The sequence below is a fragment of the Aphelocoma coerulescens genome, chromosome 3 (genome assembly GCF_041296385.1).
Source record: "Aphelocoma coerulescens isolate FSJ_1873_10779 chromosome 3, UR_Acoe_1.0, whole genome shotgun sequence".
NCBI classification, from domain to species: domain Eukaryota; kingdom Metazoa; phylum Chordata; class Aves; order Passeriformes; family Corvidae; genus Aphelocoma; species Aphelocoma coerulescens.
In genome coordinates, this window is record NC_091016.1 from 65,884,721 (window position 1) to 65,907,121 (window position 22,401).

General features: G+C 38.2%; 1 protein-coding gene across 1 annotated transcript in view; it reads left to right on the forward strand.

Annotated features, from left to right (window-relative positions):
- Positions 1-22,401, forward strand: part of SYNE1 (spectrin repeat containing nuclear envelope protein 1) — a 285,161-nt gene that overhangs the window by 159,456 nt on the left and 103,304 nt on the right. The window contains exons 72-86 of the mRNA XM_069010651.1: positions 2,008-2,133; positions 3,612-3,788; positions 5,476-5,741; positions 6,533-8,693; positions 8,870-9,207; positions 9,854-9,998; positions 10,973-11,191; positions 12,038-12,300; positions 13,795-13,960; positions 14,200-14,355; positions 14,555-14,707; positions 17,102-17,284; positions 18,762-18,899; positions 20,206-20,391; positions 21,105-21,227. Coding sequence (XP_068866752.1) covers positions 2,008-2,133; positions 3,612-3,788; positions 5,476-5,741; positions 6,533-8,693; positions 8,870-9,207; positions 9,854-9,998; positions 10,973-11,191; positions 12,038-12,300; positions 13,795-13,960; positions 14,200-14,355; positions 14,555-14,707; positions 17,102-17,284; positions 18,762-18,899; positions 20,206-20,391; positions 21,105-21,227 — 4,800 coding nt within the window. The remainder of the gene's footprint in view (positions 1-2,007; positions 2,134-3,611; positions 3,789-5,475; positions 5,742-6,532; positions 8,694-8,869; positions 9,208-9,853; positions 9,999-10,972; positions 11,192-12,037; positions 12,301-13,794; positions 13,961-14,199; positions 14,356-14,554; positions 14,708-17,101; positions 17,285-18,761; positions 18,900-20,205; positions 20,392-21,104; positions 21,228-22,401) is intronic.

Genomic DNA, 22,401 nt, shown 5'->3' on the forward strand with positions numbered 1-22,401 from the left:
TTTAGCACTTGAAAAAGCTCAGTTATTCTAAACAAGGTGAGTTCAGATAAGAGATTTAAATTTCTAGAAATCAGATATTTTCTAGCCTTCTCAGAAAGCTGTGTAGCCTCATTGTTCATTCCCAACTTCAAAAGGGAATGAAAAATAACTGTAGGTGAAAAATCAAAGATGGCTTTTGCTAGCTCTGCTTAATGCTTAGAAACACGTTACCTGAAAAATGTTGGCTTGTGAGATAAGTCTGCTCAGATACTCCATAAATGTGTTTAGCAGAGGGGTTGTGTCTTTCTGCTTGTCCAGTTGCCCATCTGTCTACTATGTCCCTTATGAGACCTGTTTTCACAGTACCATGGACACAGAGTCAATTATCAGGCAATTTAAACAATTTTTCGGTCTAAGAGCATAGAGCTGCCTGTAGCCCGCATTGACCATTGAGAAAGTTTTCATTGCTTCTTGATTGTTCTTAGTGACAATGCGTTTTACGTTGGATTTGTGACTTGGTTTTAAATTAAACTGGCATGGTGCTAAAAATGCTGGAATTCAGGGCTGTCTCATCCATCATCTGACTTAATAGAGACCTTGAAATACTAAAGATGACAGACCTACAAGGGCAGGGGAAGCAGGGTGTGACATGGTGAGACCAGCAGGGCAGCACCTTCCCAGGGGCGTGCAGAACTGCAGCTCAAAGGTTAGGTGAACAGAGTCCCCCTGATGTCATTCCCCCAGCTGATGGTCACCAGGCAAGTCCTTAGGGATGAGGCCAGTCCCAGGTGAAGGCAGTGGCTCAGGGCAGCAAGGCAAGGCCGGGAGGATCAGCCAGGCACAGATATACCTGTAGTGTAGCTCAGGTGAGGTTCAAAGGTGGGTGAGGAACTGAGCTTAGACACAGCTCTTGGGCTTTGCCTTTCTGGTGGTCAGGTCCCAGCGGGTCTGAGTTAAGGCTGGCCCTAAGTGGAGGTAGCCAAACCCCGAAGAGGAGGAGATAGAGGCTGCAGAGCCCTTTGGTGTGCTGAGGGCCCTAGCCACACCCCTGAGGATTAGGGACCTGATCCTGTGCTTGACTGTTCTTAGAGTGAAAAATGGTTTCCCTTGTTTAGGAAGAATTCCTTCAAACCTGCCAAAATGCCGCATAGGACTGCCCCTTATCCCCAGAGCTCTTTGCTGGACTTGTGTCAGTTTGCCCGTGTTTCTTTTCTGGGGGAAGAGGGAAACTGGGCTAAGTACATCAGGGACAGCTGGACAAGTGTAAGCACAGGAGAATAATCACTTTCCACAGCTTGTGCTCTGCATTCTTGCTAATACAGTCATTTGGGCTTGCCAAAAGGGTGCACTGTTGTTTAGTTCAATTTTTTGCCTGCAAGGACCTACCGCTGGCCCTCTGCATTAGGTGGTCACTCACCCTCCTCCCTAGGACTCTAGAAGATATGTTATTGCCCTGCTTGTTAGCACTCATATAATAATATTATTTTAGGATAAGGAGAATCTTCACAGGGAGAGGTGAGCTCCTACAGGCAATGTTGAGAGCAGGAACCCTTAACGATGTGTTGTTGTCTAGTCTTGCCAGTCACAGATACTGGAAATGCTGGAAGGTTTTCCAAAGGTGTGGGAAAGTGTATTGTGCTACTAAGCTGAATTTCTCATGATCTGTCAGACACTGGAAAATGTTACAGTTGTAGGAACAGGACACTTTGATAATCCCATAAAGCTCGGCTTCCCATTCACATTGGGAAAGTCAGTCACCTTGTTGCAACTGTGTGTTTCTATCCAAGAAATAAGCTAGCTAGTTCATATGTATCTAAGTGCTTTGGTAATTGGATAATAATCAAATTTTAAGGATTATTCCTTTCCATAATTATAACATAGCAGCCTTACCTAAAAAAATAATGTATTTCTACATTTAATTTTATGGAAATAATAAAGCAAAGTAAAAATACTAAAATGCATGATTGTAATAAAACAAGATATTATTTCCACAGTCTCAGGTTTTATTTGTGAGTTGTCTTCCCTCAGGTTAAACACTTCCGGGCTCTGCAGGAGCAGGCCAATACATACTTGGATCTTCTGTGCTCCATGTGTGATCTGTCAGATGCCACAGTGAAGAGCACAGCAGCAGATATTCAACAAACTAAACAAACGGTACAAGATAACCACAACAACCCACTTTTAATCCTATTTAGAGCTTTAACTGCCTTGATCTGTTCCCTTTTAAAAAGGTCATATTGGGTAATAGTTTAAAGAAATGTCATCTTTCATCCTAAGCATTTCTTTAGAAATAGTTAAATAGTTTTCTCTTTTCTCTTTCTGCTTCTTCTTTTTTTTTTTTTATTTTTAAATTCATACATTGTCATCCTGGTACTAATACAAAGGCACACAACTAAGGTTTCTGAAGGTACTTAGGCAATGTTACAAGATGTTGGTCTAAAGCCACAGAAGTAACATCCTGTGGTAGAAAACCTGATTCAAGTTATCTGTTTCAAAAAACACAATTCAGTCGAATATTCTCTGTATTTTATTAAATCTGAGACATATTTTCTTGTTATTATTTATTCAACAATAGACTGATATTGACCTATATTAATATATTACTAATATAATAATCATAATCATCATAAAATTATGCTGGTTCAATTCATGAATCAAAGTGCATCTATTTCAACATATTAATTTATAGAAGTGTTCCTCAATTTTAAGTTCTAAAGTCTCTTAATGCTTAGGTTTAAAATAGAGCTATAAACCTAAGTTAGTGGGAAAGAAGAATTACGAGCGTTCCTCTTGTTGTAAACATGAAAAATTTAGTTTCTCTTACACAGACATACAACCAGAGTTTTGGAACTACTTCTAACAAGAGTAAAAATCTGATACATACAGTAACAGTACTCCATACCAGAAAAGCAAATTGTACAAACCCAAGCAACCCATGAAAATATGGCAGTCCAAGTATTGAATTGCTGAGAAAGATCCCAAACATCAGAGTAAGATCCTCCTCTGACATATAAAGCAGTGAAACATTTTTAAGAAATCACAGATGGTATAGTGCTGAGATATACTAAGCTGGTTGAGTGTCTAAACCTTAAAGACACCCGACTGCTGTATTTAGAGCAAAAGCAGCTGTGTCACTATTGGTGTAAGAGGATTGATGGGCTCAGATCTGGTAAGCATTCTTCTTATTGGCATTTTAGTAGAGGCATATCGTTAGAATAACTGGGCTAAGCAAATTAAAAGGAAGTGTTTAATTGAAACTTTTATGTAGGGTACATTCTAACAATATTCTTGGCATGCAGTATATTATACAATGAATTTAAGCTTTAACTGAGGACTGAGAACATTGAAATACACACTCATAAACATACTTGCTTCTCTCAAGGGTGAATGATAATTAATTCCTTTTGTTGTTGTTGTTGTTGTTTCCACATGGATTTCCTCTGATAGGTAGAATTTTTGTGACTTTTGGAGGTTAAGACTCTTTTTGTAGATAATATTAGCCCCTTCAGAATCTAGTGCAGAAATTGCTTTAGTACAGTATTGTGCTCAGAGGAGGAATGGTATTCATCCTCCATTCTCCAAAAATAGATGCATTAAAGCATTCCTACTCCTTTTCATTTCTTTTCTTCTAGATTGAGCAACAGATAATGCACTCACAGTATTTGTCTCAAGGTTGGGAAGAGATCAAACAATTGAAGGCTGAGCTCTGGATATATTTCCAGGATGCGGATCAACAACTACAGAATTTAAAAAGGAGACGGGCAGAGTTGGAGCTAAATATTGCCCAGAATATGGTGCTCCAGGTTAAGGTAAGGAGACTTTTGGTTAAGAACAGAAGGTAAGGAAGAAGTTCATCCTTTGGCTGATACTATTTTATGATTGATATTGTGTGCCCATAGTGCATATATTGGCTAAAATGCTCTAAGCAAGAGCAGAGAAGATAGAGGAAAGAGTGTTTCCTTACTGATACTACAGTGTGATTCAGAGAGCAGAAATCTGCACTGTAGTATTTTTCTGGCTTTGTTTTTTAAATAATTGACAATTTTCAGTCTACTGGTCTGATTTGCCTTCACTTTTAGAGTAGACTAAATGCTGATCACAGTGGACCTGAAGATAAGATTTGCAAACTGTGCTTGCTAAATTCTTTTGATTTCTATACTTCTGAATAGTTTAGAAGTATTTCAGAATTAGTCAGCAAAACTGTTCGATGTTGCTGATCTCTAAGAAAAGGTATGGCAGAAATCCAATTTAAATAATGAGACAAATGCCTTCAGGACTTAGTTATTCCAGAAGAGAGACATTTTATGACTCGTCTGTATACATCATAACCAGTAACTTAACAAAAAGATCATTTCTTTATTAAATGATTATGTACTTGAGTTTTGCATTTTTGGTCTAGGCTTTGCTTGTATTCCTTTTCTGGTATGCCAAGAGTTAGCACTTCCTCTCCGTGTCTGTTCTACTCACACTTTGGAACAAAGTCAAAGCCTTTGAAGATGCCTCAGCACAATCTGAACAGAAAGCTGTTATACCAGCTATCATTAGAGTCCAGGAAGGAGAAGGAGTCTCTATTTCTTCACTCTTTCAGTCAGAAGCTTTGGACTATAATGAAAGAGAGACACCTTCTGTACTGTTAGATGTGGCACAAGGTGGTTTTTTTCCAATAATTTGCCCTGATAAAGGAAGATGCCTAGCTCCATTTAAAGCCTTCATGAAGAGGAATGAGGCAGAGCTGGAGATAGGCATGCTTGTTTAGTTACAGTTATTGGAAATAGAATTTAGGAAAAGATTGTATTTTACCTTAGACAGTGTGCAAAGGCTGGAAAACATTTGGTTAGTTTTAGTTGTCAGTATATTGTGTATTCTTCTTTTTGGGATCTCTCTGACTTCTTTTTTGGTATGAAATGTGTATGCAGATGAACTCTTTTAGTTACTAGTTATTAGCTCAGATAGCAGTCATACCTAGGTTAATCCATGGTTTTGTTTCAGTAATGACACTGGTAACAGTTGCTGTTACAGAAGTAGGAACAATACAGAGTACGGATACGGAGGCTCGCTGACTCATGGACTCTGCTTCCTAATTTTAGTCTCTAATGAAAAAGGAAAAAAATTAGCTAGTTACAGTACTAGGAAAATGAATTATTCTTGTGAGATTCAAGATTATCGTGCATGTTTTAGTGTATGGTGGGAGCTGTGCTAGTCCAGAAGCCCGGACAACAGGATGTGACTTGATCACAAGTTCTGTTTATCACTGGCTCTTGGAAACTTCTCTCGTTTGCTTTAGCATCTATTACCAACTTGTCTTCACCTGAGAAGATGGGGAGGAGGATTTGGAGAGGAGTGAAAATACTTCTTCCAGTTTACATCTGCAGAGCATTTGCCTGGGCAGATAATTAGCCCATATACAATTTATTTATTTCAGAGCTTTTATTTAAATTCCATTTTATAATTTTGAGGGCATGATATTATATTGGTTTTTACTTGTATCTTTTTCAGGAATTCAGTCAGAAGTTGCAGTCTAAGCAGTCAGCTCTCACCTCTGTGACTGAGAAGATGAACAAACTAACCCAAGGACAGGAATCACCTGAACACAAGGAAATAGGAGAACTAAGCAACCAGTGGTTGGACCTCTGCCTTCAGGCACATAGTTTGCTCGTGCAGAGGGAGGAGGATCTGCAGAGGACAAGGGATTACCATGATCGCATGAATGTCGTTGAAGTTTTCCTGGAAAAGCTCACAAAAGAGTGGGACAACCTAGCTAGGTAAAAAAGGAGTAGCATGCACAAAGCAAAGTGTGCATATATGCTGAAAGAGCTGTTTACAGAGTGCCTCTAAGTGGGAGCCACTAAAAATTACTTTTGCATGCTTAATTAAAAGCACACCGCCCTTATTAATTATCAGGCAATTAATCATTTCTGTTGAGATAAAGAGAGTTTGAGCGACCAGATCTTCAGTGTTTGTCTTTAAGGCAAGTACTGATTGATCACATCTCAGGGTATAGCATTTCCAATATTTCAACAATGTTGACTATTTTATTTGAACTCTTTCATTTGTGGTGGTTCATGAGTTCATGGTTCATTCATCAGTTCATTTTCATTGTAATACTGTGTTATAGCTACTAGACTATTATATTAAAGCTTAGCAACTACTGCTAAATATTTGCAGCTGCTTTGCATAGGATAAACACACCAGCTGTGAGAAAATTGTAAGTGTATTGCTGCTCCTGTCACTGTCATGGAACAAGATTCCCTTCGACCTCAATACTTGTTGTTGTTCTTATGTGCAATATAATCAGCATGCACTTTAGTATTCATGTAAATGTGTATGGTCAGCCTGATGACCATAGTGCAGATTAAAGGAAAATGAATAAATTTGTAGAGTTTTTTAATTAATATTCAAGGCTGATGCCTTCAATGAATGTGAAAACTGTAGGTCTTTATACTGTATTGATTTCAGTATTTAGTGGGCTTATAATTAATCCTGACCTCTCTTTCAAGCCTGTGCTGAAACTGGATGTAATAACTCATTTTTTTCCTGTCCATTTTGATAACAGGTCTGATGCTGAAAGTACAAATGTGCACCTTGAAGCTTTGCAAAAACTGGCAATTGCACTACAGGAAAGGAGATTTGCTCTGGAAGATTTGAAAGATCAGAAACAGAAGATGATAGAACATTTGAATCTTGATGACAAAGAATTAGTAAAGGAGCAATTCAGTCATTTTGAACAACGCTGGACTCAGCTGGAGGACCTTGTCAAAAGGAAAATTCAAGTTTCTGTTTCAACCTTAGAAGAGCTCAGCTTGGTGCATTCCAAATTTCAGGAACTAATGGAATGGGCAGAGGAGCAACAACCTAGTGTCTCAGAGGCTCTTAAACAGAGCCCTCCTCCAGATATGGCTCAGAGTCTTCTCATGGATCATCTTACCATTTGCAGTGAGCTTGAAGCCAAACAGCTTGTTCTGAAGATGCTTGTGAAGGATGCTGACAGGGTGATGACCAACCTAGGGCTCAATGAAAGGCAAGAACTGCAGAAAACAGTTTCTGATGCACAGCACCATGTGGCTTGTCTCAGTGATCTGGTTGGCCAGAGGAGAAAACACCTGAATAAGGCATTGTCTGAAAAGACCCAGTTTCTCATGGCAGTCTTCCAGGCTACAAACCAAATTCACCAGCATGAGAAGAAGGTGATGTTTCCAGAACATATTTGTCTGTTGCCAGAAGATGTGAATAAACAGATCAGGACTTGTAAGAATACCCAGGCTAATCTGAAGGCCTATCAAAATGAGGTCACAGGGTTGTGGGCTCAAGGAAGGGATTTAATGAAAGAAGCAACAAATCAAGAGAAGAGTGAAGTGTTAGGTAAACTTCAAGAACTACAGAATGTATATGACACGGTTTTACAAAAGTGTAACCAGAGATTATTAGAACTGGAGAAAAATAGTGTCTCCAGGAAATATTTCAAAGAAGATCTGGATAAAGCTTGCCATTGGCTAAAACAAGCTGATATTGTCACATTCCCAGAAGTCAATGTAATGAATTCTGACACTGAGCTATACAGCCAGTTGGCAAAATATCAACAGATTCTTGAGCAATCTCCAGAATATGAAAATCTGCTACTTGCACTGCAAAGAGATGGCCAAGAAGTCCTACCATCACTTAATGAAGTGGATCATTCTTATCTAGATGAAAAACTTAACAGTCTCCCTCAGCAATTCAGTATTGTCACTGCTCTGGCAAAAGAAAAATTATATAAAGTTCAGGAAGCAATTTATGCCAGAAAAGAGTATGTCTCTTTAATTGAGTTGACAAGTAAAGCTCTGACTGAGCTAGAAGACCAGTTTACTAACATGGATAAAGCTCCAGCTACTGTTTCAGCCAAAGAATCTGTGTCACTCCAGCAGGCCTACAGAGATCTCTTAGGTGAAGCAACGAGCCTTGGTGCAGCAGTGGATGAACTGAACCAGAAGAAGGAGGCCTTTCGAAGCACTGGCCAGCCCTGGCAGCCAGATGAGATGTTAAAACTTGCCACACTCTATCACAAGTTGAAGAGGCAAATAGAACAGAAAATCAACCTGTTGGAAGACACAATAGAAGCATGCCAGGAGCATGAGAAGATGTGTATGCAGTTTGAAGCACAGCTGGAGACAGTGAAAAAGGAGCAGATTAAGGTGAATGAAGAAACTCTCCCAATAGAAGAAAAGTTGAAAATATACCATTCTCTGGTGGGCAGCTTGCAAGACTCAGGAAGTCTTCTGAAGCGAATAACTGAACATCTAGAAGCCCTTTCTCCTCAGCTCGACTCATCTGCATGTGAGACAACAAATCACCAAGTTCAGGCTTGGCAAGAGAAGCTGAAGTCTTTGCATTCTGGCATTGTTGACACGGTGATGGAGTGTGAGAACAGACTTGTGCAGAGCATAGACTTCAAGACAGAAATCTGCCGCTCACTGGACTGGTTGAGGTGGGTGAAAACAGAACTTAATGGAACATTAAGTTTGGACCTCAAACTGCAAAACATCCAAGAAGAAATCCGAAAGGTTCAGATACATCAGGAAGAAGTGCAGTCGAGCCTCAGAATAATGAATGCACTGAGCAATAAAGAGAAAGAGCGCTATATGAAAGCAAAGGAGCTGATACCTGCTGACCTGGAAAACACTTTTGCTGAGCTGGCAGAACTGGATGGTGAAGTTCAAGAAGCTATACACATGAGACAGGTCAGTGCACCCTAACTGTCATTAGTTTCTCAGTCACGAAGCTCAGAAAGATGGCTCTGTGGCTTGATCTTTATGATCATCACAAAAAGATTCATTTCAGTAATCCTATTACCTGGATTTTTTAAATGACACAGGTTACTGTGATTTTATGTTCGTGACTCTCCCTTTTATTTCAGGCTACCTTGAATAAAGTATATAGCCTCTGCCAGAGGTACTACCAAGTGATGCAGATAGCAAATGACTGGCTGGAAGATGCTCAGGAATTTCTACAGTTAGCAAGAAATGGTCTAGATGTTGAGAACTCTGAGGAGAATCTAAGGAACCATGTTGAATTTTTCAGCACAGAAAGTCAGTTCAATAATCATTTGAAAGACTTAAAAGGCCTTGTGTCTGAGATAGACCCCTTTATACAAGCCTCAGCAAGGGAACAGCTGGTACAGAATGTAGCTTCATTGGAGGAAAAAGCCAAAGGGACAGAGCAAGAAGCCAAAAGCCAGCAAGAGCGGTTACAAAGGTAAGGTATATTCTTTCTTCTTTTTTTTTCCTCTTCCTTCTGAAGAATCTGAAAATTAATTGAAGTTTTTTAATATTTATGCTACTTATGAAAGAATTTTATATTGGGGATTCAGCGCTCCTAGATTCTGTTTTCTACCCTTGACTGACTAGTTGTGTGATCTTAAAGAAGCTCTGATAGAATTATATTAAGCTTGGAACAGCAAGGAGAAGAAGAGTAGGGAATAATTCTTCTATATTTCACCTGACACAAGATCTATGTGCAAACAAATGAAATTGAAGCAGACATTTTGAACTAAAAGGAAATACCTTTTTAAAAAAACATAACTATGTTTCTTATTATTCCTGAATGTTCTGAATTCCCTATGTTTGGGTAGGTTTAAAACACAACATAGGCAGTCTCTGAGGAAAAGTCAAATAAGGGCTATTAAATGCCCGGCTGTGGTTTCTGTGAAGCGCATATCTGAAAATCTGGAGCATATGTTTCTATGTATGCTGTTTCCCAATAATCTTTCTGTTTCTTGGAAAATACTGTGTAACAGCATAACTAAGAAGTTACATTGAAAACTAGGATCAATAATATTTCTGATTTTCAAATGGTTTTATATTGCATTAAGTTGTTCTTTCTGGAACTGTATTTGTTTAAGGTGTGCTTCTGAGTGGCAGGAGTACCAGACATCAAGGCAGAAGGTTATTGAAGTGATGAATGAGGCTGAGAAAAAATTATCTGAATTCTCAGTAGCTAAAGCTGCTTCTTCTCATGAAGCAGAAGAGAAATTGCTAACACATAAGGTAAGGTACTTACTGATAATTGCATGAAATCATTCTATGTCAAGTGAAAATGAATGTATATTATGTAGGTCCCTATCTGTTGAATTTGAGTTTTTACATCTTTACCTGCTTAACTGTGTCATAACACACCAAGAGATGTTTAGTGTTGTGCAAAACACGAATTTTGTTTGTGGGGTGATTGAGGCAGGTATTTTTAGTCACTTTTCAGCTTGTCTGTCTATGTGCCCATGACTGTAGAGAAGTGCAAAGAGTCAGGATGTTCCTAAAAGCCATGGGTCTGTAAACCCCAAAATTACAAGCAACTCAGTTCAATAGAAACATCCATCTACTTTGGATCATATGAAACAGTTTTACTAGGACAGGAAGAGTTAGAGTTTAATATTAACTCTTCTTCAGTCTAAAAGCAAGAAATATAATTTTAAAAAATTACTTTCTCTTCTTGTGTTTAGGGTACTAACCAATTGCCTTAATATAGGCAGTCAGACATGCTGCCAGCTGTGTCTCTGTGAAATCAAGAATCTCCCCTAAGAGTAATGTCCTGTCTGCCAGCTTCATGAGAATGTCCTCAAATCCTTGGGCATCTAAAATATCCTTAAAGATAAACATGACATAAATGTACACTTAAACACCTGAATTTCTTCTTTCATTTTTAGACTTTTTAGAAGTCAGTCTTTGCTATGAGAAGGACCCTGAATGCTTATTTTCATCCTTCTTGAGGGGGATATTGATGAAGGGAAAAGCTGATTACTCCAGATTTGTGCTGCTTCCAGAGACATGGATTTTGGACCAAGTAGCTGTAGCTCAAATACTGCATATAATAATTATAAAAATAAAGTGAGATCTAGCCACTTCACTCAGCATACAGTACCTCCTCCTCATCTGCAGTGGATGGAAGTTGTTCATCTGCCTGCATGTTGAATAGTAATGAGTTATCTTGTAGGAACGGAAAAGAGTGCTTATTTTTGCTTTTTCAGACTCTCGTGTCCGTAGTGAATTCTTTCCATGAGAAGATCACAGCCCTAGAAGAAAAGGCTTTGCAGCTGGAAAAAATCAGCAATGATGCCAGTAAGGCATCTATAAGTAGATCCATGACAACAGTTTGGCAGCGCTGGACACGGCTCCGGAATGTAGCCCAGGAACAAGAAAAAATTTTGGAAGACGCAGTGCAGGAATGGAAGAGTTTTAATGATAAGGTAAATTCTAGTCTTGGTAAATCCTCCCTTATAGGTAGGTTTACACTCAGGAGGCTGCCTTATTAATCATCTTGTGGTAGAGAAAACTGATAGCAGGAGTAACTGATTTCTTTCCTCAGGTCAGCAAAACACAGCTATGGAAGATCCAGGTTTAGAATCACTGCCTCCAAAGTTTGGACTGTTCTGTATGCATACATGTATAGTACATACAGAGTTGTTTTGGTTTCTGGTGGTTTTTCAGAATCTACTTCTCTGTTTCCTTTCCTCAGATGTTCTGTTCTAGATTATGTCAACCTCTTTTTTTTTCTTCTTTCTTCTTCTCTCTTCTTCTCTTTCATATCTCTATTTTTTCTCTCTTTCTTCACTCTTTCTTTTTTCTTGTTGTCTTTTTTCCCTGAAGAGTATGAAGTTGCTCTTTTTAAGCCTAAGCAGTTGATGATAGTGCCTGCCAATGCTCATTGGTCATATGTCTCTTTTTTTCCCCTTATATCCTATCTGACTCTTTTTATCTGTCATTGTCCATTATTTATGCCCAGATGGCAGGTTCTCTGGGAATGAGGATAATCATTTTGTTAAACGTATGACTTGTGCCAAATATGTGTGTGCCCCAGGGTAGAGCTCTAGTTCCTATGGCAATAAATATAATAAATGCTAAAAAATTTAAGAAGCCACCCATAACTGGACAATAAAAAGTCCCTTAGCAAGTCCTAATGCCCTGTGAAGAGCAAGTGATCTGACACAGAAGAGCACAAGCCCTATACCACAAGAGTTTTACAGAATCTAAACGTACAGCATTGGGTCTAGCACCTTTTGGTGTCAGTTGTACTAGCTTCTTTGTTTCCATAGATTCAGAAAGCCACCATAGCTATAGATGAGCTACAAGGTCGCTTACCAGAAAGCTCCGTGGAAAAGGCATCCAAGACAGAGCTCCTGGAACTCCTGGATTACCACAGCAGTTTCCTGCTGGAGGTGGACCACCAGCTGTCATCTTTGGGCCTGCTCAAACAGCATGCTGTTAGCATGCTGCAGGATGTGGAAGTAAAGCCTCCATCTCAGAAGGAACTACCAGTTATGCAAGAAATCAAAGCAATGCAAGATCGATGCCACAAGTAAGGCAATATTTTAAAAGATTCACTAGAAAAATGGTACCTTACAATTTATTATTAAGAGCTTATGTATCCTATTTTTATCATTAGCAATTACCATGCTTAAATAAATATTAGTTACTACTTTTAAAATAAGCATCAGTTTTAATTTAAAATTTTTTAATTAATTTTGAAATACCTTTTTTACATTATTTTTTATTTCCATCAGAAGGAATATGCATTTTAGAATATGTACTTCTCGCCTTGCATAATAATAGTAATTTACATAAAAGCTGCATAAAACTGCATTAAAGGTATAACTGATTTTAAACATTTCCATTGCCGCTCACATTAACAGTGCCCGTTTATCTTTTTGTATCCTTTTGTTTATCACTTTGTTTCCCTTGTTTGAAGCACTTAGGTACCAAAAGTAGGTCCTGTATTACATTTACAGAGGAATTTAGAGCATATGCAAAGAAAACATATCTTAACATTTCACCTTGTGGCTATGCAAATGTTTGTCTAAATCTAAAACATCTCCCTGTCATGTAGAAAACAGGAAGTTTATGTTAAGTTTTATGACACATATCTACATCATAACTACACTAAGATGCCATTAGCTGGATCTCCCCAGGGGGAAAAGGGAGAGAGGCAGAGAATGGAAATCCTTGCACCAAGCCTGTGCAAAGTTTATTGTGTGTGTGTATAAATTATTAGAGTGGAATAGCAATGCCTGTAGAAAATGTGTAGATGTAAGCACTTTTACAACTCCATTTTTCACATAGAATTGGTTTCTAAGATACCGGGTCTGTGATGGCCTCCTGCTCATGATTTGTCAATGAAAGGTTATGCGAACATAAATCAAGTGGGAATATCAAAGTAAGATCCATGTCACATGTATAAGAGCTACAAGTAGTCCAATAGAACTTTCAAAGAGGTGTAATTTTTTACAGGAGATTCAAGTTCTTGAAGAAAGTGCAGAAATTCTGCCTTAGTGGAAGTGTGGAGATAGTCCGTGTTCAGATGTTTGATCCGTAACTTAGGCTAAGTATTCTGCCTGTGCAGACCCCATCAATAGGAGTGGAATTTATGTCATGTTATTTTACCATCAGGACAGATTAAGTCTTGCTCTCTAATTAGTGTAGAGAAATAAACAAGCGTAAGATGCCGTTTTTCTGACCTATTTTAGAAGTTTCTTTTAGAATGACAATGAATAATCCTAATTTGTGCCCTGCAATTGCCCGTTTCCTCCACTGACATTCAGGGCAGTCTGGTGATGAGCTCAGATGCAGGGATTTCTATTGTAAACATTTGCATTTTTTCGAAAGAATTGCGTGCTTGATGTCCAAACACATAAAACTAAAGAAAGGACATGAAAAATTTAATTTATTTAAATTTATTTTTCTGGATGTGGTGCTATCAATCATGATCTTTATTATTCCGTATTTTTTGACAAAGAAATGTTTTTAGACATTGCTTAATTCTTCACAAATAGTTATTGTTTCTTTCTTTCTGAAGTATGCAACAGAAAGTTAAAAAGGGTGTGAAGATGGTGAAACAGGAGCTGAAGGAGCGTGAAGAGGTTGAAGCAGAGATTAATATTGTGAAGTCCTGGATCCAGGAGACAAAAGAATATTTATTAAGCCCTGATGCAGAAGTGGACATTCAGCTTCAGGAGTTGCAGGTATACCAAATCTGTCCACTTCTAAATCGCAATATTTATCTTCATTTTAATCTGTTAGTGAATATTAATAGTTTCAAAACCACCACAAATTCAAATTAGATTATATTCATGAGTTTTTGAGTAACCCACTAGACAAACTGATAATGCATGAAGTAGATCATGGACTGTGATATTTTATTTTAAAGATATTTAAGATGTATTCTCATTGTTCTTAACAATACTGTTTTTTCTGTCATTAGTCTCTCTTTGGTGAAGTTACTACGCATCGCCAGGCTGTTGAAAAACTGGCTGAACAACAACAGAATAAGTACTTGGGGCTTTATACCATTTTGCCTTCTGAACTCTCTCTTCATTTAGCAGAAGTTGGACTGGCCCTTGTAACTGTGCAGGATCAGGTAAAGTGCAGTAGATAAGTGCATAACAGATCTATAGCCCTTCATTAGGCTTTATAACTTGGTATCCTGCTGTGGCCAAACTGTAGCAACACAGAATAGTTTTATTACCTTCAGCCTTTGAATTAAAATTAAATGGAAGTTAATTTCCTTTAAGGAGGACTGATTTCTGATTACTGAATTTAATTCTTATTGTTGACAGATTCAAACCAAAGAAAGAGAAACTCAGCAAATAAAAACATTGAATCAAGAGTTTGATCAGAAGATCCAGGGGATAGCAAATGAACTAAATACCATTCTTTCCAAACTGAAAAAGAAAACAAATGATATAGCACAAGCTAAACTTGAACAAAAGGTAAGACAAGGCTTTCCTTATGTGGTTATGCCATAAATTTTTCTGAACTGGTAAACTCACTTCTTACCACAGTGGTGTTTGTGAAGACTTGCAGGACACATTTTTTTAGTGTACTTCAACAAAAGAATTATACAGAAATAAGGGTTGACTGATGAGATTTTTAAAGCTATATTCTTTGCAAACTGGCTCACACAGGGTCTTGAGTGAGCAGCAGAATTTGGAGGAAGTAGCTGACCGCTAAAGTCAGGTGAACAAGTTTCACTGTTCCTTTTAAATAATGAGTATGACTCCAATCTTGGAAAGCCTAAGGAACTTCCAAACTGCTGCTTGTTCTTCTCTGTACTGAAATGATCATTCTTTATTGATGATCAGTAGATCAATAAATTTTACTTAACTTGTAGTCCACCTCACATCATTTGGTTCAATAATGAGGTAAAGTACTACGTATGCAGTTAAGAATAATGCAGGGGACTCCTGGTTCTTTTTGTGGGTTTTCTTAATCTTGACTATGTGCCACACTCAGAAAAGATCATCTGTACTGAAGTGTAAGGGCCAAATTAGGATTATGGTATGAGAGTAAGGGATTTTGGCGAGAGAAGATGTGGGAGAGGGGTTGGCTGAGGGTTTGGGGGGTTTTTTGTTGGTTTGTTATTTTAACTATGGAAAGATAAATTGGACCGAATTATTGTCTGAAATTAAGCAAAGCATGCAAAATAGGAGATTTAGCATGACTGGTATGTCATGAATTACCTGTTTATTTTCATGAGATGCTCAAGATGTTCCAAAATACTGCTTGCTTTGCAGGAAGTGTCAGTGAACTATATCCCTTGTGTATCTCCTTGATTCTAGAAAGAAAGGAGAAAGCCAGTGAAATCTGCTTTCCCGTGTTGCATAAATGAAAGCTCTGTGTCAATGGAGATGTAGTAACACTCCAACAGCTTTTGTGTCAGCATTTAGCTGATACTCTTGAGATTGGGTTGGCTTTGGTTACAGCAGTAAATATTTTTATATTAACATTGAAACTGATTGTGAAAAAATAAAATAAAAATCTGTTTTAAATCCATGTGACCCAAGTCAAATGGATCCTTCCCTCACAAACAGCACATAAATTCTGCAGAATATCTGTAGTAACTACGTTTATTTATGCCTGCTGAAATATGTGTGTCTTTGTATTTAGATGAGCAGTTCAATATCTGTCTTTGTGTCTACGTGTAGACAGTTATGTTGACAAGTTTGTGGAATAATACTGATAACGACTGATTGTAACTTTCTCTCTGAGATGTGTCTGCCAGGACAGCCCTAACCTGAAGAGCCTGAAGTAACTTCTTGAAGCACCTGTAGCTAGAGCAGTGTTCTGAATGATTGCAATTTAAATTTGTAGAAATAATTGGAGAGAGGGCAGGATGTTCGTCCAAGCAGTGGGACAAGAGGCAGTGGGCAGAAACTGAGGCGCAGGAAGTCCCACCTGAGCATGAGGAAGAACTTCTTTACTGTGCAATGACTGTGCACTGGAATAGATTTCCCTGGGAGACTGTGGAGTCTCCCTCACTGGAGATACTCAAGAACCATCTGGACCCAATCCTGTGCCATGGTCACTAGGATGACCCTGCTTGAGCAGGGAGATTGGACCAGATGGCCCACTGTGGTCCTTTCCAACCTAACCTGTTCTGCTATTTTGTGACTTTTTTATTTATGTTACAAAACCCATGAGTTTTTAACACCTTAGATATAAAAGGCAAGTACAAAAATAACCAGTAGCCTCTCCTCAAGAAACTATAGCCCATAAGTATACTATAAATCTATAAGAAATACGGAAAAATTTTTTGGCTTCCTTTTCAAGATACTTATGACTATGGTAAGAAAAATTGATTTTAAACTCTGTTTCTGTTGAAACAGTCTAGCATGATCAGACTGCTCCTGCATCAAGATCGTGCTATGAAAATGCAAGTTTCAAATGAAAATTTAAGTTTTCATAATCCATTAATGACTAACTACATTTTTATGAGTTTATAAAGTTACATTTTAAGACAGAAGTAAAACAAACCCCTTTTCTAATAAATAAAAATCCTTGTCATGGCAGTTTGTGCTGACAGTTCATTTCAGAAACGAACACAGAAAGATGCCTGAGAACAGTTAATGTCACACTGGAGTGATTCAGTCTTTGGCTATGGCAGGGAAAGCGGTTATCCATTTCAGCCAGGAAGTCAGAGAAGAAAGAGTAACAGCACATACTTGAGAGATGACCAAACGTCCTGCTGTTCCACTTTCCTGCTTAAAGATGGAACAAACTATGGAGATTTTGGACAGGGTATAAAAGTTTCAAGTTGGACTAGGAATAATCAAGCAGAAAGCTAACACTTCCTGGATCACTGATTTTATTGTTTTTCTGTCTAGATCCTTGGTGAAGAGTTGGACAGCTGCAATATTAAGCTGTTGGAATTAGATGCATCAGTCCAGGACTTTGCAGAGCAGAACGTACCCCTGGCTAAGCAGCTGGCTAACAGGATAGGGAAGCTCACTGCACTGCACCAGCAGACCATACGGCAGGCTGAGTACAGAGCAGCCAAGCTCAGTCAGGTATGATCTTCATTCCTTTCTGCTGTTTCCTCTCAGAAGCAGAAGGAGCATGCAAACATCTCATTTATTTTCCTGTAGTAATGCCAGAAGAGACATTCTTTGGCTCATCTGCCTATTATTAGTCAGGGCTTGCATCGCATTGCAAAGAGACACAGTCAGGTCAAATCAGAGGGCGAAATAATTCTGTGATGCTGCTTTAACACCCTCTTGCCTGAGTCACCTGCTGGTTAGTTCCTTTGGTGCCCTAAAAAGATTATAGATCTCAAAAACAGTAGCATGCCAGGAAATAGGATCTTACTGTGCTTTTCAGGGTCTCTGTTTTGTCACTGTTGCCTATATTTGCAGCATTAAAAAAAAAAAGTTAAAATTATTTTGTTCTAGTCTCAATCCATAGAGGGTGAATATAACTTGTAGATTCAATAGAGAAGCTTAAATACAATGGCCCTGATAATGCATAATATTTATGCAACATTTTGGCATTCATAAGGATGTATCCCTTGTGGTTCAAAGTCCCTGACATTCTTTCACCTTTTTTTTCCCCTTATTGTTCTTATTCCAAAAAACTCTTGCTAAAAGAAAATAATTGGATTTTCTATGGTTCTTCCATCAATATCCTGATAAATTATGACTTCTCCTTTCTGCACACATAAGGATGCTTCTGTAGGGCTTGAAAAAGAAAACTTGGAGATATTCTTTTCAGTTTCCCCGAAAAAATTTTTAAGAAGAGATAGAAAATTATTATCAAAGTAAGAATTCAGTCAAAGGTACTTGGTGAAGGGATTTTAATGTTAGGATATTTTTGTTCAGCACTAAGAAATACACTTGTCATAAAAAAGGATAGGTATTGAAAACTGCTTGCAAATATGGTTTGGTCACCTGGGATTTGATCCATCCTTTATTAAGAGGAAATTCATGAACATCAGTGAAATTATTCCTGCTGAAAATTGGAACTTATGAGTACTTTGCTAAATAGAAATTGGATTAATCAGAAAGCAGAGCTTTTGTCCTGTATTTTGAAATAGTGCAGCATTTCATTTTTTGGAAATATGGCAGACTGAGTGGACAAAGCAGACTGTTAAAAACAAAGGTGATTTGGAGGATGTAATAGAAAGAATGGAAACAGACATATCAAAATAAGAAATTGAGCCACAAACTGAAAGAGGAGGTATTTTGGAACTTATGTGCGAGGCTAAAATGTGCACAGGGAGTGTACCCTCTAGGGATATATTTGAGCATCAATGGACTCTCCCAGTGTGACCTACATTCTTACAGTGCCTTTTTTCCCCAAAAAATCTGGTAACAGACCTATTTTAACTCCATAAATACATAAGAAATTAAATTATATAAAACAGTGAGGAGAAGTTGTTAAAATGATCCCCAGGTTAAAACAGTGAAGGAAATAAAATTAGTTTTTTCATCCTCTTAAGAATTGTACAAAATTACATCTTAGGCTTAAGTAAATTTTTCTTTTATCCAGGCTGCTTCACACTTGGAAGAATACAATGAGATGCTGGAGTTCATATTGAAATGGATTGAGAAAGCAAATATCCTAGTGCATGGTAGTATAACATGGAATTCTTCCTCTCAGCTTCGTGATCAGTTTAAAGCCTACCAGGTGATTATGTGAGCTATGAAATTTAAAAGGCAGTGTATATAAGAAGTTATTTTTGAAGTAATGGAGTTCTACTTCCTCCTAAAGTGCTAAAGATTTCTTTAACTGTTCCTCCAAGACTTAAAAATGATTAATTGTTTTTGGACAATTGTTTTGAAGACTGAAATAAAAATACATTGTGGAATAAAAACATGTGAATCAAAGTTCATCTCCATGTTTACTCACGTAGTTTGGTTTCACAGAGGCTTTTGGCTGAATAATGTGTCTGTACACTGTGATTCTATCACACCCAGCACCTTGTTGCAGCTCATACTCTAAAGCTTTAGTTAATCAAAGACGATTTTCAGTTTGGGGTTTTTTTCTTCCTCCATTATGCTAAATTAGAAGAGCCTTTGATCTCAGCTAATGAGTTTTATACCAAATATTCTCAAACTGATACCTAATGGAAGAGTTTCTTCCAATTGCTTTGTGATCGTTTCACATCAGAGTAATTTGCTGTCCCAGTAATTGTGCAATTTGTGTGTGTGTCTGTGTGGAATGTGTGTGTTTGATCAGTGGGACATTTTTATAAAGTTCAAGCTTGCCTGGTGTTACGTGACCATATGAAAGAAATCCAAGTATCATAAGATAATCATGTATCAATAATACCAAAATAAGACTGCATAAATTATGGTTTTTATATATACATTACCTAATTGTCAGTTGCGTTCTTGTACGTTAGTGCAGTGTAGTATGTCACACTTTGTGTTCTGAATAGGAACCTCCAGGCAATTTATCCTGAGGAAAGCTAGAGATAGAATTTCTGGTTTGGTTTTGCTATGGCTTTTTCCCTACTTCAAAATCTGATGATACAGGCTTAACCAATGCCATCCCACACAATACTTCAGCAGGGTTTTTTTAGGCAGCATTAATGACTCCTGCCATGCTATAACGCTGCACCCAAGTGCTTTCTGCTACTTTCTGTTAAGTGCATCAGGCTTCCAGAACAGATCTTCTCCATAGATTGCATGTATTGTATTTTTACACACAAGTGTGTATAGGAAAACACTAAAATTAATGTGTTGGTAAGTACAGCTGCTGAAGCTTCATGACTTAATCTTTTGTTTCTATAAGTCTCTATAAGCTGAAGCACTTCAGCATACATTCAGAACTAAGGATGTTGCCTAAGCCTTACAGGAAATCAGTGGAACTTAATCTTAGGCTTATAAATGGGTACACATTGAAGAGTTTGCAGAACAGAAATATCCTTAAAAGATACATGTCATTGAGTCTCAAACCTGACATTCAGTTTGCTTATATCTCCATCTAGAACATTCTTGATGAGTCTGGAGAGATTCACGGTGATCTTGAGGCCATGAGCGAGAGGATTGATTACCTGGCAAGTGTGTACTGTACTGAAGGAATGTCACAGCAAGTGCTGGAACTGGGGCGGCGGACGGAGGAATTGCAGCAAGTTATCAAAGTGCAGCTCCCAAACCTTCAAGATGCTGCCAAGGTAAATGAAAGCAGTTTTTCTAAGTCTAGCTGGCAACTAGGGTGGTGTATGCATCATATCACTGAGATTATTAGCAGTGAAGATAATCTGTGGTCTATACAGGGCATGACTGTGTTGTCTAAAGTCTGGTGTCTTGTGCTGTTCGAGATACTGCCTTCAGGTGCTGACTCAGATGGGCACAAGATTTCTGCAGGTCCTGTTATAAGTGCCTTTTCTGGATGGATATATTTAGGATCATGGCGTGTCTCAAATAGCACTAAGCCTCTATGTTTAGATACTTGAAAAGTGCATTTGTTGACACTTGCGTTCTGCTATTTCCTTTACTCTTCTCTTAAATGATATCTAAATGCTGTTATTTATTAATTTAGATCAGTTCTGGACCAGACCAGAATTCCATCGTGTAAGGCCTCCCTCTACAAGGGAGTGCAATGAAAAGAATGAACGTGCTTTTTCAGTTTTTTAAAGTATATGCTGTGTTTGAGATTGAAGTACCTAAAATAATAACTCTGCCTTTGCAATCCCTTTTTCTAGACTGTCATGTGACTGGTATTTTTATCTAATATTTTAAACATTTAAAATTAAGTGTCAAAACTATGAATTGTTTTTTGCACTATATGTAAGGGGGATGTAACTGCAAAATCCAGACAGATGTATTTATAGTGATTTCTTTTTTTCTTATTATTCATCCCTGAACCAAATGTGTTACGTTACAGGATATGAAGAAATTTGAAATCGAGCTCAGAGCCCTACAGGCTGCTTTGGAGCAAGCCCAAGCCATGCTGACCTCTCCAGAGCTTGGGCATTTGAGCTTGAAAGAACAACTTTCTCACAGACAGGTAAAAGACCAGGACCTCAATGTTAGCATTTGAATAGTGTGATCTTACACAAAGGATAATGAGTGTTGATGAGACTGATTGTTGTGTTTCTTAGGTGGGTCACTGTTTCAGAGCGTAGCCGCAAATTAATGCCAAGGAAATAATGGATGGAACAAGACGAATCATTCCCTCAGAGGGAATGGTTGAAGTATAATTCTTTATGATGCAATTCTGAGAAGTGTGGGTCCAATCCCTTTAATCCATATTAATAATTGTAATGAAGCCCAGTTCTTATCTAGTGCTTTTGGTCAAGAGGTTCTTAAAGTACTTCAAAAGGAGGTCTAGATTGTTACCATCCTTTTGCAGATAGAGATGCAATTATACAGTTTGTTGCTAGCTTCTCCAATAGTAATCTGGAACACTAGGAGACAATTCAGGTTTCCTTAAGCCCAGTTACATTTTTGCATGCTTAGTTGAATTATCTTCAAAAGATACTGTGTTTTTCTCTCTTGCATTTGATCTGCTGTGGAGATTTGTCAGTTTGTTAGTTTGGTCTCAGTCTCTTAACAGGAAAAATAAGGCAAGTTATAGCTTTCTGAGTTTCTTAAGATGTTTCTTTCTGCAAGCTAATATGGAGATTTAACTGTCTCAGTCTGCCAGTGAAAACTGGATTCAGCAGGTTCACTGTAGGTTTAAAATGTGCAGAAAAACATACGGAAGAAAGGTAAATTTGCACAGCTTTTCCTTTTCATTAAAATATGCAGTCTTTATTCTGGGGACTTGAGAACAGATTTCAGAATGTGGCCTTAAAGACTGTAAGTGAAACACATCACCCACCATAAGAATAAAGGAACCTGGAGTTTACACTGGGTTTTATGTGTATTCTTTGTCCTGGCTCTAGCAGATCTCACAGTATGAGTTTCTTTTGTACAGAAAGGGGCTGCAGCCCCTCTCCACCTGTCTCACCAGACCAGAGGGGGGATCTTGGAAAATGCCTGGCTGGCACACAGCCCTCGGGGTGCTTCTGGGTGCTGATTGCACAATAAAAACACCCTTTGCCAGCAGTATGGGGCCTGACAGAGGAGAGGCCCCACCTGTGCTGTCTGAGGAATACATCATTATACCGAAACCCTGGTTAGATTATCTGCCATATGTCACGAAACTGCAGAAATAAAAAACAAACCACAATCCTCTC